At 40.6% G+C, this 17,934-nt stretch overlaps 1 protein-coding gene across 1 annotated transcript in view; it reads left to right on the top strand.

Annotated features, from left to right (window-relative positions):
- Positions 1-17,934, top strand: part of PHF20 (PHD finger protein 20) — a 66,375-nt gene that overhangs the window by 6,527 nt on the left and 41,914 nt on the right. Inside the window, exons 3-9 of the mRNA XM_082491352.1 lie at positions 3,949-4,120; positions 4,332-4,416; positions 5,161-5,240; positions 8,061-8,448; positions 10,119-10,226; positions 11,272-11,448; positions 12,221-12,394. Coding sequence (XP_082347478.1) covers positions 3,949-4,120; positions 4,332-4,416; positions 5,161-5,240; positions 8,061-8,448; positions 10,119-10,226; positions 11,272-11,448; positions 12,221-12,394 — 1,184 coding nt within the window. The remainder of the gene's footprint in view (positions 1-3,948; positions 4,121-4,331; positions 4,417-5,160; positions 5,241-8,060; positions 8,449-10,118; positions 10,227-11,271; positions 11,449-12,220; positions 12,395-17,934) is intronic.

Genomic DNA, 17,934 nt, shown 5'->3' with positions numbered 1-17,934 from the left:
GGAAAGTAGTTAATTTATAAAAGTTTATATACCAGTAGTTGAAATGGGCGATAGATGCTGATATGTTGTGCTGGCTGCTAAAAAGAAGTGTACTGGTGCTGTCTGTGTTCTGGGAAATAGTACGGCTCATAAATCTAGTGGGACTTCAGACTCTGGTACTCCTGAATTCACCCACACACATTGCAGAGCAGACGTTATGGAGAGAGAAATCCTTTGCAGTGCAGAATACCTGAGGTAGTTTCTCACTACTTCTTCCCATTGGTGTTGTGAAGTCATAGGCTTGAAAGTCTGATTGGAAATTGTTATGGCCTGTGCACATTCGAGGGTGGTCAGCTTTAGAGTTAAAGAAATGGGTGGGGAGACACATTCCACACTAAGAAGCCTAACCTGGAGCCTGTCTTGCAGGCTTCACTTGTGAGGAAGAACGCTTTTCTTGACTAACCACTGTGGTAGGAAGGGAAAAAGGGCCTAAAAGTTACTTAGGCTATCTTTGAGCCTCCTAACTGTTCATTTTAGGAAGTCAGCTCAAAAAATTAGCATTTAATAGAGCTCAGTGAATGAGGCATACAATGAAAATAGCTGGAGTCAAAGGCTTTTTAAATACAGGAATTAATTTGGTTTTGTTAGCTCCTTAAGATATCTCCTCTCTCCCGAAATCAGCTATAGTTGACTTCTATTTAATAGTCTGTGTGGGTTAGACATGATTGTACTTTAGGCTCTGGAACCTGCTGGCAGGTTAAACGTGCAGAAATCACGGTGTTGAAAAATATCTGGACATCCCAGAAGGATGGAGCCCTGCTTTAGACACAGGGGACTTGTTCCAGAACATCTTGGTTAAATGCAGAGTATTTCTCTACTTTCCAAGTGCAAGGGGATTGAGATTGTGAAAGTGAGTAAACATAGCTCTTTATGGAGAGAACATGATGTACAAACATTAAATCATACTTGCATATTGTGTTGGCTTTCCTGTGTAACCGAGAGTTGTGTAGGTAGGGTTCAGTCTGAATCTGCATGGATCTCTTGTATTCTTGAGCTTTGTTTATACAGAGAAAAAACAAAAAAAGAGACTTCTCAGCCTGTCTGTAATACAGGCTTATTAAAGATGCAGTTTGGTGTAGGTTGTGTTTGAGTAAGGCTGATAACTTGTCCGTGACTGTTAACCTGACATGCTTGGGCAGCAACAGTATCTCAAAGTATGGGCATACACTGCTCTTACATGGGAAAACTTTGCGGACGGGGAAACACCTGCTATACTTTCCATGTAACCCTTGGTTTAAACTTGAATTTTGGATATGCTGCATGTCCACAACCAAGCCATGCTGTTTGGTTTTTAAAAACACTTGATCTTAAATGACCTGTACTGTGCACAGTGTTTTGCAACTCTTTGATCTCACAACCTTAGTTAACTCTCCAGTTCTGAAAGTTTTTGCTTTTGCTTGCTAAGCTTTTGAACCCTGGGTCAGAAAGTCTGTGTTTCCTTGACTGGTGAGCTGCGTGTGTTTCTGTTTTCAGAGTTTTTGAACCAAAATTTATAAGAGCTGGGGGCTTATTTTCTCTTGGTGATATCAGTGGTGACAAGCTGATACACCCCCCCCCCCCCCAGGTGTGGATTTGTGGAGGACAGCAGACTTCTCTTTTTTTTTTTTTTTTTTTTTTTTTTCCCCAGCTACTTTCACCTGCCGCTGCGTGAGCAGGGCCACTCTATGGCGTGCTGACAATGCACTCCTTTTACGTGGATACAAAACTTTCCCTTTGCTGATACTTGCTTTTCCCAGTGCTAGACCTTTAGTTGCTATGTTGGCACTTAAACATAAGCAGAAGTCTCTTGTTTGATTGGAGCACTGAACGTACGTTTGTTGATGTTGGTTGCTTCAGAAAGAGAAGATTTGTTCAGGCTCTGCAGCGTGTTATCCAGGAGCTGGCTGAGAGTTCCAGTTCACCCACGCTGGCTCTCAACCAGGCTGAAATTTGGACTCTGTCAGGTATGTTTTTGCTGTTCTTGATCATAAAGCAGCATCTCTCCTTCATCAAGGGAGTCTGTAGAAGGTGAGGTGGGATGGGTGCAGATCATACTGGTGCGTGGTTCTGGGATGATGGTTCTCCTGGTGGAAAAGGTTCCTTTTACTGGATGTGAAGCAGGGAACAGTCTTGCATCATAGAGTCAGTTGGGTGTTGTCACTTGGGCTTGCAGAAAGGTAGTGGATTGAGTGTGTTTACCGGAGGTGGTTGCCTGCTTAAGGTGACGGAGTACTGACTCAACATTTACCAGCTGCCCTCTTGATCTTTGAGAATCTGGACAAGCCTGAGGTCATTGTATTCCTCATGGCAGAAGTGTCCTTCTGGCTAGTCTCTTGTTGAGAGGACCTGGGAATTCCTACCCCCATTTTTGCTGCACTTTATAGGGAACAGGACACTGACTTTTGTTATTACCTGTACTTGGTGATAGGCAGTTGCTGAGATATCTAAAAATAAACTGTGTTTAATAGAACTATGTTGTTGTATGTGGAAAGACTGAATATTCCCTCCTCATGAACCTGTGCAGGGAAGTGTTTGGGGTTACCTAAATACGAAATATGTTGACTGTTACATGAGGGAAGTCGCCTGGGAAACTGGTAACCAGTTAGAGATATCCATGCTGTAAGTATCTCCCATCTATTTTCCTCTCCTCCACAGCCTTTGCTGCATTTGTTTCAATAACGTATTGGGATGAACTTATGGCACAGCTTGAGGCACGTTGCGTTGAGTGTCAGGCAGGGCCTCAGTCTGTGGTTGCAGCGCAAGTCTCTAGCGTGGCTTATTGATAGCTCTTTTTGAAGAAGTCATGACTGGCCATGTCTCAGATCTGCTGAAGAATTTCAGTTGTAGGTAGCTTTTTTTCATCTGCGTAGGATTGTAGAGGGGTAGTTTGTATTGCATTTAAGTCTTAATTGTGACATGTCTGGGGTTTATTTCTAGCATTAAGCTTGATCCTTTGGAGATGCCACTTCTTTCTACCACTTGTTGTATCTTTAAGTGACATTTATCAGGTAAAGAATGCTTGTGTACTTGGGTTTTGTTTTTCTTCAGCTCTTTGTTCAAGAGTTCAGTGGCGCCTTGCCTTTCTTCCACAAGTAAGTGAAAACACTGACAAGTGAAGATTTTCTCCTGGTGCTGTTATTGTGGAGGGGAAAACATCAATACTTGGGATGTTATCTTCTGTTGTGATAGTGAAATATGCTGATTCTGAAATACTTACTGAAGTTACAAATTACCAATGCAATTAAAGAAATGTATAGTTTATAAGGTCTTCCTGGTTAGAAACAACTGAATCTGGCTCATGTCAGATTCCTGTTCTTGTAATATACTGAGAGATTTTTATTTAAATGTCCCAGGGCTCTGCAGATGAAATTTAACTTCGAGAATCTAAAACTTAAATTAGGTTTAGTGTGCCTGCTAGACTTTTGCTGTTATACCAGGAAGATGATTCATGATGCCTGTTGATGGATATCTCTGAGAAGTGAGTGTATTGACCTCTAGGTGTTACTCTTGATAAGAGGGAGCTGAAGCTATCAGTTTTGTGAATATGTGAAATTTCTAGATGTAGGGAAGGTTGTTCTGTCCTTGATCTCTAGTTACAATTTTTTCTGCCCCAGACCAAGAATACCTTAGTTATCTCCTCTTCCTGCAGCTAATGTTTGCTTTTGCAAGTTTTGGGGTTCATTCAGTCATGTTGTAACATCTTTATTGCTTATACAAGTGACACATCAAATAATATTAAGATTGTAGAAGCTAAAGCTTGTCAGGTGTAGTTACTCGGCTCCCCATCACACTTGATCAAGCAGATCTTCAGATATTTTGCTTTTGATCATGCAGAAGGCTTCATTTGTGTAATGTTTTGTACTGTAGTTAAGTGTTTGAGACAGCTTACCTTATTATTAATTGAAATATTTTAATCTACCTTTTGACCAGGTATCCAGCTCACATTGAAGAAATTGATTATGAAGAAGGAAAAGTACTTATCCATTTCAAACGCTGGAACCATAGATATGATGAATGGTTTTGTTGGGACAGTCCTTACTTGCGTCCCTTAGAGAAAATACAGTTAAGAAAAGAAGGATTACATGAGGAAGAAGGTTGTGCAGTAAGTAGAAAACAAGACAGTTGAGTATGTAACAGGTTAATGTGCAGTTGTATGAATTATGAACATTAAAATGCTTCACTGTTGCTGTGTCACCTGCTGCATGTTTTATGATTTACTTTAAATATTGGAAAACTAATCATTTTGATGTTTTAATGAAGTTGTATGTTTCAGTAATCCTCAGAGGAAAACACTTTTAACTACTGTTTTGTAGGGATTTCATATAAATGATCAGGTATTGGCATGCTGGTCCGATTGTCGCTTCTATCCAGCCAAAGTTACTTCTGTTAACAAAGATGGTAAGGCGTCACTTTTGGTTTTGTCATGGTTGTTAGTAATGCATTTCTAATTGTATTCTAACGTTTTTGCTTAGGTGGAAAGGTAGTACAGCAGACAGAAGACAACTGTGAAAAGTTGTCTATAATTTTCAATTATGTGTTTTGGTCTGCCATCAACTTTTTTAACCTAACCTATAAGCCTTTTCATGAGATAACAGAACTTTACGCTGGGATATCCAGTCAATAACTGGAATATATTTGGGAAAAGTTGTTTCTTCTTAAGTTTGATATCAAGAGATGCATGTAATGGCAGTAAAACTAGTCAGAGCTGCAAAAACGCTTTATAAATAGGAAAAAACACAAACACACAGCCATGCTTCTCCTTTTTGAATATCAGTAAGGAGCCACGAAGGACTTGTTCTTGTGCTGAGCTTTGTTTAGATTGACTGTATGTTGTAAGATCAAAGGGAAAAAGTCTGTGGAGTATTCCACCAAAAATATGTTTGGATTTTGTGAGGGAAGTATATCTAAGGAGCAGCTCTAAGCTTAGACATGCGCCTTTATGCTTACCATAATTATTTTTGGTCACTTCACTGTTTCTCCCTTACCTGGCCTGTGTAAGACTGCTGCTGTTGAAGTTTCTAACATAAATAAGGCAGCTTTTATCTAGAGCTAAATACGCAGCTAGAATATTGGAGCTGTTAGCAAATGCTCTCTTAAATAACTTCTGATCTTTAAACTACTATGTTTATTTTCAAATTTTAGGTACATACACTGTGAAATTTTATGATGGTGTAGTTCAGACTGTCAAAAACATTCATGTCAAAGCTTTTTCCAAAGATCAGGTAAGTATTGTGGTCGTGCTACTACTGTATTCTAAAGTTGGCAGTTCAGGTGGCTAGATTTGATGAATGATAAAATATGAAATGAATGAAACATCTCTGTTGCTAAGATACAATGCATCTGAAATAAAATCTATTAAAATGAAAAGGTTATGCAAATATTCATGGTATGATTTGCAAAGCGCTCAGGTTTATGTTCTCATGCATGCATCTCTTGAACTAAAGAAGTCATAGGCATATAAATAAAAGTCTTAAATACAGATTCCAATAATGAATATTAATGGCTACCATTTAAATCTGTCACTATTGTGAAGAGGCATGCCATTCCTTGGAGGTCTCCAGATTTGTGTATCTGCCAGGCTGGGAGGGAAAATTATTTCAGATTTGCCACAAAGTGCTCTTAATAGCTTAATAGCTTTCAAATGGTAATAATTGTGCCTGGTTGAGGGTTGACTAATACTCACAAGGGAACTATCTTCATTGCCATGAGAAATATTTCTACCATATTTAACCTTAAATACGTGAAGTTGAAGAATTTTAAGAAATATCCTGCATGAGAAAGGCAAAATATTTTGTCTCTCCTTTCTCCCTTAGGGAGTTTCATGTTTCCAAGTAGCTTTGGGTAGTTTTTGAAAGGGGTTTAAATTTTCTTCTCTATTTAACCACTGGCCAGGAAGATTTCTCGTAACCCAAGAGATAAGTTATGCTAGAACACTTTGTTCAGTCCTTTAGCATAAGCAAGCGTAAAGGGAGAATTTCCTAGTGAGCTCTGTGCATACAGGTGCATCTCTAATGTAGCAGCATGCTGGCAGTGGAGGGAAAGTGTCTTGTTCCTGTTCATCACTAGGAGAGACTGTAGCCCTGAAGACACATGTGGCTCATATCTTTGCTGTTCTTTAAAAAAAATACAAACCCCTAAACTGCCTGATTTCTGAAGAGAGCAACGTAAGTTGGTTGTCTTTTCTTTAAGGACTGTGTTAGTCTGTCCCTGTGTAGAGGGTGTAATGTGCTACATCGAACAGTGATGGTAAAATACTAATGACCTGCCCAGTGTGAATGTACTTAAGCAAGGACACACTGCTTTTAAGAGTTCAGTAACATCAAAAAGTAATTTAGACATACTGTATTTACAGTTCAGTTTCTTGAGAATAATTTGATTAAGATGGTTCATGTGTGTTCCAGTACCACATACTTGATTTAAATCGGATGGTTCTGTGAACAGCACAACTGATGAAACCTAATGTCTGAGCGTTGAGTTTTTTTGAATTTTTTTCACTGATATTTGAGTTTCCACTGAAGCTTCTCCCATAGCTGTGGCATTTAAGGAATTTACAGAAGACAGATTTTTATGATGTCTGGTAACAGTGGTGCTCAGACACCTAAGAAGGTGAAAGACTTTTTTCCTCTTTGCCTATCTGGTTTCATGAAATACACAGCAATTTTATCTCATGTTTTATAAAGTGATTTTTTTTTTATCACCTCTGTGCCAAGTATGGTTGAAATAACGTCGTGGAAGGTGGAGCAGGTTGCCCGCACACCATTTTACTGCATCAAGATTATTTCTCAAGACTGTGGTCTGAAAATAGCAATCTTAATAGGTGTAAGTTCACATGAGCGACATATAGGTAGGAAGATTGGGGTGGGAATAGGCAAGATGCAGTGTAGTACAAGGAGATAGTGAGTCTTAAGTGTATTCTCAGAATTTTGTGCAACTCAAATCAGCTGTTCTGCTTGCTTTCCCCAAAGAGGTATCAAGAGGTATTCAGCCTTTCTTGTCCTCTGATCCTGTTCAAAGTACGAGCTTGTTGTGCCTTGCAGAACTATGCCTGTAAAGGAGCACGGTTGCTCTTTAATACTTCAAGTTATTAGGCAACAAGAAGAGGGAAGTTAGTCCAACTAAAGACAGGGTTGACACACGACCAAATATAAATTATTAATCCAGGTGCAAAGTTAGAAGGTTTCTGTTCATCAGACCAGAGAAGTTCTGGGACAGCCTGTAGCAGGGTCATTGGAAGGGGAAGAAACCAAAATCGGCATACCCCCAGGTGGTGTTAACGTGAAACCTGATCACAAAACAGAGAGGACACTGAGTAGTAGTGACCTGTTGATATAGGGGTGTTCTTCCTGGTCTGGTGGTGGTATATGAGAACTATGGGGAAATGAGATTACAGCTGAATATTGTATTAGTAACTTGTTGGCCAGGGACTAATAAGGATTTTTGTGTCCTCTCATGCTGAATGCAAATTACAGAAAGACAAAGTTTAAAGTTGTGTTTTCAAATTTAAATATGTAACTTTCAACATCATGGGATTCCTGATCAAACTGGTGATTGCAGTTGCTTTACACGACTCTTTACTTAGCATGTTCCAGTAGCATTGATAGTTAGAAGCTGAATACTGGTCTTTTTTAATGAGACTTTTGTGAAAGGAAAACAGGTTTTGCATCCAAGTGATAGAGCTGTTCATCCTTTTCTGTGCTCTTGACTCCCACTCTTTCCTCAGTGTCCCAAGTAGGCTTTAGGTAGTACTGTGCAAGGTGCGAGCTACTACGGACCTAACCTGCACATGAGAACGAAGAAACAGCAAATCTCTTATGCCATGGAGTTGTGAAAAGGGTGAATCTGTTGCCCTGTGCTGTTGAAGCTGTATGGGTCCTTGAACAGTTTGAGTGCCTCTAAGTTTTAATCTGTGGGTTGCAGTAGAGCATATACTTTTATTCTTTGAAAAAAATTGGACAAGAATGTGAGTCTGCTAAATATGAAGGCAGGGGAGGACTGTCAGATTGCAATAAGTTAATTTTTGTATGTCATTCTCTTTATTCTAGAATATTGTGGGTAATGCTAAGCCTAAGGAAAGAGGTAATGAAATTCCGTCATCTCCTGAAAAGCGGGAGAAATTTAAAGAACAGAGGAAAGCAACAGGTAATGCAAAGAAAGACAAGGATGAAAAGACATTAAAGACTGAGAAAAGAGTTAAGCAAGCTGATAAAGAAGGAAAATTGATAGTCATCTCAGAAAAAGGCAAGGTCTTAGAAAAGAATATATCTAAGAATGGAAAAGAAGATAAAGAGAATATATCAGAGAATGATATGGAATATTCAGTAGATACACAAATTGAGAAGAAGCCTGAGAATGACAATGTGAAGAGTCCACAGGAAAACACAAAGGAAACTAAACGAAAACGTGGAAGACCGCCGATAACACCTCCAACAGGTATGTTGCTTAACTTAAGTGTTTAGGCCATATATCAGAACCCTTCTAAACTTACCTAAAGGACTGAAAAAGCTCTTGTTCTTTCACAGCCTAAGTCTCTAGAAACTTTTAAAAAGTTTTAAACTCATCTTTGTTCAGGCTTGGTTAGGACAGCTGGGAGCATACTTGTTAGTCAGATTTGGAGCTTCAGTGGTTTGGTCAGAGGTTAGATTTTGGCAAGTAGTCTTCATATATTATAAAACATGTCTGCAGTAGGATTAAATGCTAATATCATAGAATCATTTTGGCTGGAAAAGACCCTTAAGATCCAACTTTTATCTAACTCTGCCAGGCCCACTTCTAACCCATGTCCCTGAGCACCATATCTAGATGCCTTTTAAATACATCCAAGGATGGTGATTCAACCACTTCCCTGGGCAGCCTGTGCCAGTCTGATAACCCTTTCAGTGTAGAATTTTTTCCTAATGTTTAACCTAAACCTGCCCTGGCACAACTTGACACCATTTCTTCTTGTTCTATCAGTTGTAACTTGTGAGAAGAGACCAACGCCCACGTCTCTATAACCTCCTTTCAGGTAGTTGTAGAGAGTGATAAGATCTCCCCTCAGCCTCCTTTTGTTCAGACTAAACAACCCCAGTTCCCTCAGCTGCTCCTCAGAAGACTTGTGCTCCACACCCCTCACCAGCTTTGTTGCCCTTCTCTGGACACACTCCTGCACCTTCTTATGCTGCAGCACCCAAAACAGAACACAGTACTCAAGGTGCGGCCTCACCAGTGCAGAGTACAGCAGGACAATCACTGCCCCAGTCCTGCTGGCTACACTATTCCTGATGCAGGCCTGGATGATATTGGTGTTCTTGGCCACCTGGGCACACTTCTGGCTCATATTCAGCTGGCTGTCGACCAACACCCCCAGGGCCTTCTCCACCAGGCGGCTTTCCAGCCACTCTTCCCCAAGCCTGGGATTGTTGTGACCCAAGTTCAGGATTTGGCACTTGGCCTTGTTGAACCTCACACCATTGGCCTCAGCCCGTCGATCCAGTCTATCCAGGTCCCTCTGAAGAGCCCTCCTACCCTCAAGCAGATGAACACCTAACTTGCTGTCATCTGCGAACTTACTGAGGGTGCTCTCAATCCCCTCATCGAGATCATTAATAAAGATATTAAACAGGAGTGGCCCCAACACTGAGCCCTGGGGATCAGCACTCGTAGCACTGGCCGCCAGCTGGATTGAACTCCATTCACCAGCACTCTTTGGGCATGACCATCCAGCCAGTGTTTGATCCAGCAGAGTGTATGCCTGTCCCAGCCTTGGGTAGTGAGTTTTGTCATGAGAATGCTGTGGGGAACAGTATCAAAGGCTTTACTGAAGTCTAGGTAAATAACATCCACAGCCTTTCCCTCGTCCACCAAGTGGGTCGCCTTGTCACAGAAAGCGATCAGGTTCATTAATCAGGACCTGCCTTTCATGAACCTGTGTTGGCTGGGCCTGATCATCTGGTTGTCCTGTAAATGGTATGTAAAACTATACTATACTGCTATATATCGTATGTAGACTTTGGAAAGCCAGGTGAAACTGCATTTACGCAAGTCCAGTACTTTAAGAAGTGAGTTAAAGAGTTTTGCAGCTTCATATCCAGTCAATTTTTGTTGTCTATCTAAATATGTAGAGCCAAGTTCTCAGACGCTGCAGCCCATAACTTTGGAGTTAAGACGTCGGAAAATACCTAAAGGAGGTGACGTTCCGTCAAAGCGTCCCAGGATTGAAAAAAACTTGTGTGAGTATTTTTTGGTATTCAACTCTCACAGTACATGTATATCTTCAAGTACAAGTTCTTGAAGCTTAAGTGGAGGGGGGGAGAAAAAGTCTGTCGTATTAACCTTGAACTGTGATACATGAAATGCCTGAAATGCAGCACCTGTTTTTCTTAAATTGGCCATTCATGTGTAGCATCATCATGGTGAAGTTCCAACCTAAATCTTGGAAGCTGGGTTTGGATAAAGGAAGCATCAAGGTGTGAGTCTTGATGCAGAAGTTCGTAGATGCAGGGGAGGCAGTGATTATATTGCTTCCAATACATAGAAAGTTATAAAAGCCTTTTTCTAGTTGTAGAAACTCCTTAGTTACTTGGTGGAGAATCTACTGCATTGCTTAGCAAAGAAACTTGAATACTGGATAAATATTCATGTCACTGCAGTCTAATAGCTTCTGCTTTATCTTGGATCTTGGTATACTGTGTAGTGATGTTGAAGTTGAGTGTGTTGATGAGGAAGGAAAATCATATTCTCTATAGTAGTGTCATGAGAGAGAGTCTTTCCCTTCCTTAGGACCACAAAGTCCTAAAATTTCAGTGCACATACGTTATCCAGCTTAGGGTCCAAGTTGTTTGTGTGTCCAAATTGTCTCATACTTCTGGTATTACTTATGTCTGTGGGACAACTGCTGTTTAAAGCAAAGTTTCACCAGTAAGACACCGATCTGTATTCTTACTTCAAATCTGTTACTGAAAGAGGTAGTTGGACGCCTATAAGGTAGGCTTTTGCTTTATTTTTGTGCTAGTTTATAACTGTTAATATGATTGCAGCTTTTACAGAGAGGTCTAATCACCAGGGCTGTTTAGCTTTTACTATTAACCTCAGTCCTTAAAAAAAAAAAAACCAAAAAACAAACAAAAAACCAACCAAACAAACAAACAAAAAAAAACCAACAAAAAACCCCCCACACTTTCAAACTGTCACTGGGAGGGGAAGTCTTTAAAGTTTGCTTGTGAGCTATTTAGTAATCCTGGAACTGCACGGTACCATTCAATTTGTCTATTCCAGCTCAGGAAAAATTGAAGAACTCTTCAGATAACCCTGAAAGAGACCAGGTCAGGAGACGATCTTCAAGACTCTCGTCTAGTATTAGCCATGAGATTTTAAATACAGATCATGTCACAACTTCAACAGAAATTCAGCCTTCGAAAGATGCAATATCTAACCAAAAGGAATCTGAGAAGGGTAAGCAGCTTCCTGGTGTACTCTGGCGTGTGGTGGCCTGGCAGTCATATAGTTGTTGCAAGCACTATATTTTCACTTCCATAGCCTGCAGGCACTATATCTGCAATTAAAAACTGATTCTATCAGCAGTGCAGAGGAGACTTAAGGGAAGTTTCTCTCTCTCTCTGCTGCCGTGATTGCCTTTTGCTTTTGATTCCCTCTCCACCAGTTAACCCTGGCATTTCCCTTGCGTGGTGGGAGCTTTTCCAGTAGAGGGATAACTGGCCGGGATAATTGGCCGTTCCAAAGGAGAGCTCCATAGGTTGTAAAATAAGTTAAAGGAAATGTTGTCGTTGGTTTTAAGTTTTAATGCTTAGATTGAAGAAGTAACCCAAATGCTGAACTTGGTGTTCAACAAGAGGATTAAACAGTTAAAAACCCCAAACGGGATGATTTTATTCTTAGTCTAGGTGGAGGTAACACTCCCCTTTTCTGCCCTCTGTTTCACTGCATTTCCCTTTCATGGGGAGCTCTGATAATGGTTTGAGGAGACCTGTCTCATTTTAGGCTATAAAGAGTTAGCAGCCTGTGTGTTTCTAAGCAGCTCTAAACTTAGAGGGTTGCTACAAGTAGCTGCATTGTAAAAACTTAATTTTGTGTTAGTATAACAGCAAGCAGTCTGAACATGGATGGGTATTTGTCTCCACAATAATGTGACGAACACACGTATTGGTGTTCTGGAATGTGCTTTTCTGTGCGTTTTACTCAATGAAAATTTTTTCCTCCATTCTAGTCCAGTTAGAAATTCCTGTTGAATCTGACCAAAATTTCAGTGAACAAGGATCTCCTGGAAACACATCACATAGCACATCGCTCAGTACGGATGCCAGTTTACAGGAAGAAAAAGTTGAAGACACGGAATCTTCCAGTGTTACTGTCAGAACTGAAGAACCTGCTGCTGCTACAGGTTCAAATTTTGTTTCCGTACTTAGTATTGATGCATTTCGTAAGGCAACTGATGCCAGGTGTTTTGTGCTTGTACGAGTGTCACTAACAAAAATTGTGCATTCTTGCAATGTTAAGCATGGGGGAAAATGCATATTTTTATTCCTTTTGGACTCAGTTTTGATCTTATGCTTGGGAGATTGACAGCAATCTTCCAAAAAGTTGAAATCATAATTTTTAAATGACTGGGTGTAATATTTTTAGGATGTGAATGGTGAAATTAACAACTGCTTGTTTTCAGGTTGTAATTTAATGTTTGTAATTCTGGATTAATTTTGACTAACATCTTAAAAGATCAGGTTATTTCTGCGCTGCAGGTATGTGGTAGCATTGATGTATGGGAATCCTGATTGTGCATTTCTATATCCTTATGTTTTGGCTTCTGTTAAACTCTTGACTATTTAGAGGTTTTAGTGCGAGTTTATAGTTCAGTCATTGCAGTGTCTGTCTTAATAATGTGTAGATTCTATATTCTCCTAGCTGAGGAGTGTACTTATCTTTTTCAGATTAAAATTTCCTATATGGATAGTAGACTATGCCAAAACATAGTGCAGTCCTGTGATTATTTCTTGTAACTTTAATACTCGTATGTGCAGCTAGCTGGAGAAACTTGAACTACAAATTCCCTAGTTTATGCTTTATCAAATAAGCTTGATTTTTAGGTGGAATGGAGAGCACTTAGAGGGATTTGTGGTTGCTTGGCATTGCTCAAGTAATCTGTGTGCTAGCTTTCATTCTGTTTGTTGGTTATTCCAAATTTACCCTCCTGCTTGCACATGTCCTCTTTCACCCACTCTCGTGTAACTGTACAGGTGAAATGTCCTCTCCCTTTGCCACTGATGTGCACCTTCAGTGCAGGAAGGAATTTACCTCTTTTCCTTTGCTCAGGATTGAAGTGTAAATGGTCTTCTACTATTTAAAAATTGGAGCTGTTTTGATCTTGCTGTCCTTCCTAACCAGGCTGATCATATATCTGCCTGTATTCCAACTGTGGTATATGCAGTCTTTTCAGCTGATGTGTGTTGGAGCCGTGCCTTTCCTTCCCTACATTCTGGCAGGGAGTTCAGAAGATACGGAATGGCTGCAGATTCTTGTTGCTAGTCGGGCTGCTGTGTCCTTTTCAGTCTGTAAAGTACTTCTGGGTTTAACTCTTTTATTTAATTGCAGTGTAACATCACTGGTTTCCTTCAGGTCACATGTTGACAGCTGGTGAAGCTCCTCACAAGCACTTGTCAGGTGCTGCTGTAATAAGCTGCTGTCCGGGCTAGCTAAACTGGTAGCCTGTCTGTTAGAAGTTTGCAGCGCCAGCAATGTTAGCAGGTAGTGCTGTGCTCTGTAGCTCTTTCCTTTGGAATTTTAAGTTCCTCTCCACGAAGGTGCCTTTGAAATGGAATAGGCATCCTTGAATGTAATTCTGGTAAGATCAACAGCCATGTACTGTTTGCCTATTTTCACCCTGGAGTAGCTTTTGCGGATGGCAGGAGGGGCTGTCTGCTGTAGCAGTAGGGGAGTGTTAATTTTTTTTCCTCCTTCATTGGATCTCTGGAAGATGTCACTGGAGTTCTCGACAGAAAGACTGCCGTGACTCCCAGTGACTTGTGTGTCACTGGGAGTGGAAAAAATGCTAAAAAGTGGTGATGCGTCTTGATCCTGTTGGAATCTTGTGCTTCAGGCAAGCAGAAAGAGTGGTGGCTATTGTGACTCCAGTCTTAGGCGCGTGAGAAGGTGTGCAGGTACAGGCACAGCTCCAGACAGGTACAGGGAACTGAATTGCTCTGAGGTGAGGCGTGCAGGATTTGCACCTTAGAGACAGCTCTTCTAAGAGGGATAGGAGGTTGTAGCAGTTTTGAAAATTGAAAGATTTTTTAATATGTCTGAAAAGACTGAATTTTCAGTCTGTGACAAACTATTAATAGAAGAGAAGGTATGGCAAAGTTTTCCACTAGAGTGGATACAGTCACCTTTTGGACATGCTTTTTGTAGAACAGCATGATAAAATGCTTTTGAACTACAGTGTTCTTGCATGATAGACTTACTGCATTTCTTAAAGCGGGTTTTTTTAGCTGATACCCATTTAGCCTTTTATTTTGTGAATTCCTGCAAACTTTCAGTTTCAAGCGTAGCATTTTTAAGAAAACTCTTCTTGTGTAATCTTTTGGAGGTACTTACTGAACTATATTGACAAACCACAATTTGTTTGATAAGGTCTGAGAATTTGGAGAAACTGTGTTAATGTACAGATGTTCTTCCAAACAGTTAATGCAGTATTAAGAAGATATCTGCTGCCTTTGTAAAATAATTCATAAGTAGCCACAGAATAGTCTGAAAAACAAAGATTTTACTTAGTACTGTAACATGTGTAATCACAAACCTTTGGGGTCAGTAGTCAAATACTATTAAAAATGCCTCCTGCAAGAGTATCTATTTTCTAACTACTCCTTTGGGTTGCAAAGCTTTTCAGGGTGTTTTACAATGTCTCAGTTTCGAGTAACTATGAAAGCAAAGGTGTATTGAAAAATTTTTACTGGCGTACGTGTTGTCGTAGCTGTATGGTGATTTTCAAAGAAGGCTGCTTTTTTTCCAAAAAAAAAAAAAAAAAAAGTTTGGGGATCTGAGTTCAGAGCGGTAATGCAGTGAGAGCTAGCACATACTCAGCAGTGTGTGTTAGGGGTTACAACAAACAAATCTCTTCTAGTGACTGGGAGAGAACAAATAGACAAAACAGGCTTGGTTGTGTAAAAATGTTACTTCTGTATTTGTTGCTGGTTGCTGATGGGGAAATCCCTTCTCCTTTCATGAAAAAACTTTAGGGAAGTGATTGACAGATTTAAGGATTTAAGTCAAACTAAAATACCAGCAGATTTTTTTCCTCTATTTGCATACTTACATTCTGCTTGAGGTTACAGATGTAGTTTACAATTGCCTTGTTTTAGCCCCTTGAACTTGTATAATACATGTTGGGGTGAAATGCTGTGTTTTGTAAGGAAGTAGGGAGATGAATTCGCTTGTACATTTGAAATTTATAAGGTAGTATTTTTCAATTCTGCAGTTTCAGCATTTGCGGAGCACAGTTTTGGCAGCAGGTAGATGGGGCAGGGCACCAGTCTAATGCTGGTGTGCTACTGAACCATTGGGAGTTCAAAAAATCTGTGGTCTCTTCAGGTATCTTATGCCATTATTACCACTCCCCTCTGACTTCCCCTCGAACTTCAGAGGGGAGTGATAACGTATTCCTAATGTATATATTGCTGAGCATTTGTAATTTGGAAACTCTTTAAGGATGGGGAATAAGAACTGCACAGAGTCTTTTTAAGTAAATACTGTCACCTGAAGTTCAAGTACAAAAAAAAAAATCTGTGCTTCCATACTTAACCAACATCAAAAATGTTATTAACAAGTGCTTTGTTGATGCAAGAGTTCTAGAATCTGTAGATCCTATAAATCTTCTGTAGTTAAAAGTGGATCTGTGTCTTCCTGTATGTGCTTCTGTCTGGTGGGACCGTGCCTGTACCCTCCAGTGTGGATGAGCTGCCGAATGGGGAGCAGTGAGGCTTTCACCTGGTATAGCCAGTGCGCGCAGCAGCGTGGCAGAGGCCGCTCAGTGTGGGATCTGAAAATGTCCCAGAAAATCTCCAGTGGCTTCCTGCTCCTGGGGGCAGGGGAGTGCGAAAGAGACTGAGCACGCTGTCCTTATAATAACTGGTGTTGGAGGCTGAAAGCCGAGTTAACTTATTTCATGGGAAATGACCCAGGGAGCAGATAGAATATCTCCAAATAGTAATAACCGTATGTCAAGCAGTTATGATCTCAGACTGCTGTAGGTATTAAAGAGATTTGGGGTCTGGAAAGGGGGGAGAAGTATATTGTCAGGTAGGTGGTGCAGGTGGAAAAAAGGGGTATTTCTTCCGTAGAAGATTCCCACAAAATAAAGCCTGGCCGCTAAGGTCAAAAATAACTTCTCATACTTAAAATAAGTACAACATTGTAACCCAGTACTAACTGTTGTATTTATCTGTAGGCTTTAGTCACTTGATGGGAATTTATTCTCTTCCTGTTGGAAAATACTACAAAACATAATAAAACTTGATTCCCCAGTTCAGCACTGGTGAAGCACATCTGGAGTGCTGGGTCCAGTGTTGGGCTCCACAGTACAAGAGAGACATGGGCTTACTATAGGGAGTCCAGTGCAGGTCTGTGAAGGTGATGAAGGGACTGCAGGCATCTCTCACTTGAGGAGAGGCTTAGAGAGCTGGGACTCTTCATCCTAGAGAAGGCTCAGGGGACCTTATCTGTGCCGATGAATGCCTGATGGGAGGAGTAAAGACGTTGACAGGCTCTTCTCATTGGTGCCTAAGCACAGGGCAAAAGACAGCGGACACAAACTGAAACATCGCAAATTCTGTTTAAACATAGGACTTCAGCCTGGAGAAGGGAAGGCTCCGGGGAGATCTTATTGTGGCCTTCCAGTACCTAAAGAGGGCCTACAGGAGAGCTGGGGAAGGACTTTAGTAGCCCACATAGTGATAGGACGAGGGGGAATGGCTTTAAACTGGAAGAGCGCAGGTTCAGATTAAACATTAGGAAGAAGTTTTTCACTGTGAGGGTGGTGAGGCACTGGAATGGGTTGCCCAGAGAGGCTGTTGAGGCCCCATCCCTGGAGGTGTTCAAGGGCAGGCTGGACGTGGCCTTGGGCAACCTGGTCTGCTGGGAGGTGTCCCTGCCTATGGCAGGGGGGTTGGAACTCGATGATCTTCAAGGTCCTTTCCAACCTAAACCATTCTGTGATTCTATGATTCTAACTAAATAACCTTCATTTTCTTCCGTGTGTTGTGTTAGTGTCGTTGTGACACGGGTGACTGATGCACCCTGGTAGGACTAGTTTTAACTTGCATGATGTATAGGAAGAACATGATTTTTAAGCATTTGAATATCGGGAATTTTTAAGGACAAAAGCATTCTTATTAAAGACTGTTTTCCCAGTCGCTGGCTGGTAGATGATTCAAGATCTATAGTAATTGCAGACAGTTGTAACAGCAAATACAATTTGGAGCGTTTATGTGCCTGGTATATTTTAAAATGTGTATGTCTGTAATATGTTTTGAAAGGGCAATGTAGCATTGCTTGTCATAACTCAAGTTCCTTTTCAACAAAACTCCAATTAATTACGTGCACTAGAGGATAAAAATCCTATTCTGATGGGGTTTGGCTCCTGTAATGTTTTGGCACCAAAATTGGCGATTAGGATTTAGCTAAATCGTCTTTCAAAAAAAAAAAAAAATGGTGACAGTCTGTTGGCAAATTTTTGCAGCCAGTTAAAGCTCTGTTCCATATATCTGAAAACAGACTTAGAGGCACTGCCCAGCTGTTTGTGTGGCTTTACTTGTACAAACTGATTTGACTTTAAAGTTGAGCTGCCTTTGCTGCGCACAGATCTGCTGTTGTGTCTGTAGTTGTATTTCCCAGAACTCTTAAGATGACTTTTTTAATTTGCATAGACATGCA

Source organism: Vanellus vanellus (genome assembly GCF_965231255.1).
Source record: "Vanellus vanellus genome assembly, chromosome: 15".
Taxonomy (NCBI): domain Eukaryota; kingdom Metazoa; phylum Chordata; class Aves; order Charadriiformes; family Charadriidae; genus Vanellus; species Vanellus vanellus.
Note: the sequence above shows the minus strand (reverse complement) of the source record. Positions and strands in the feature narration are given on the sequence as shown.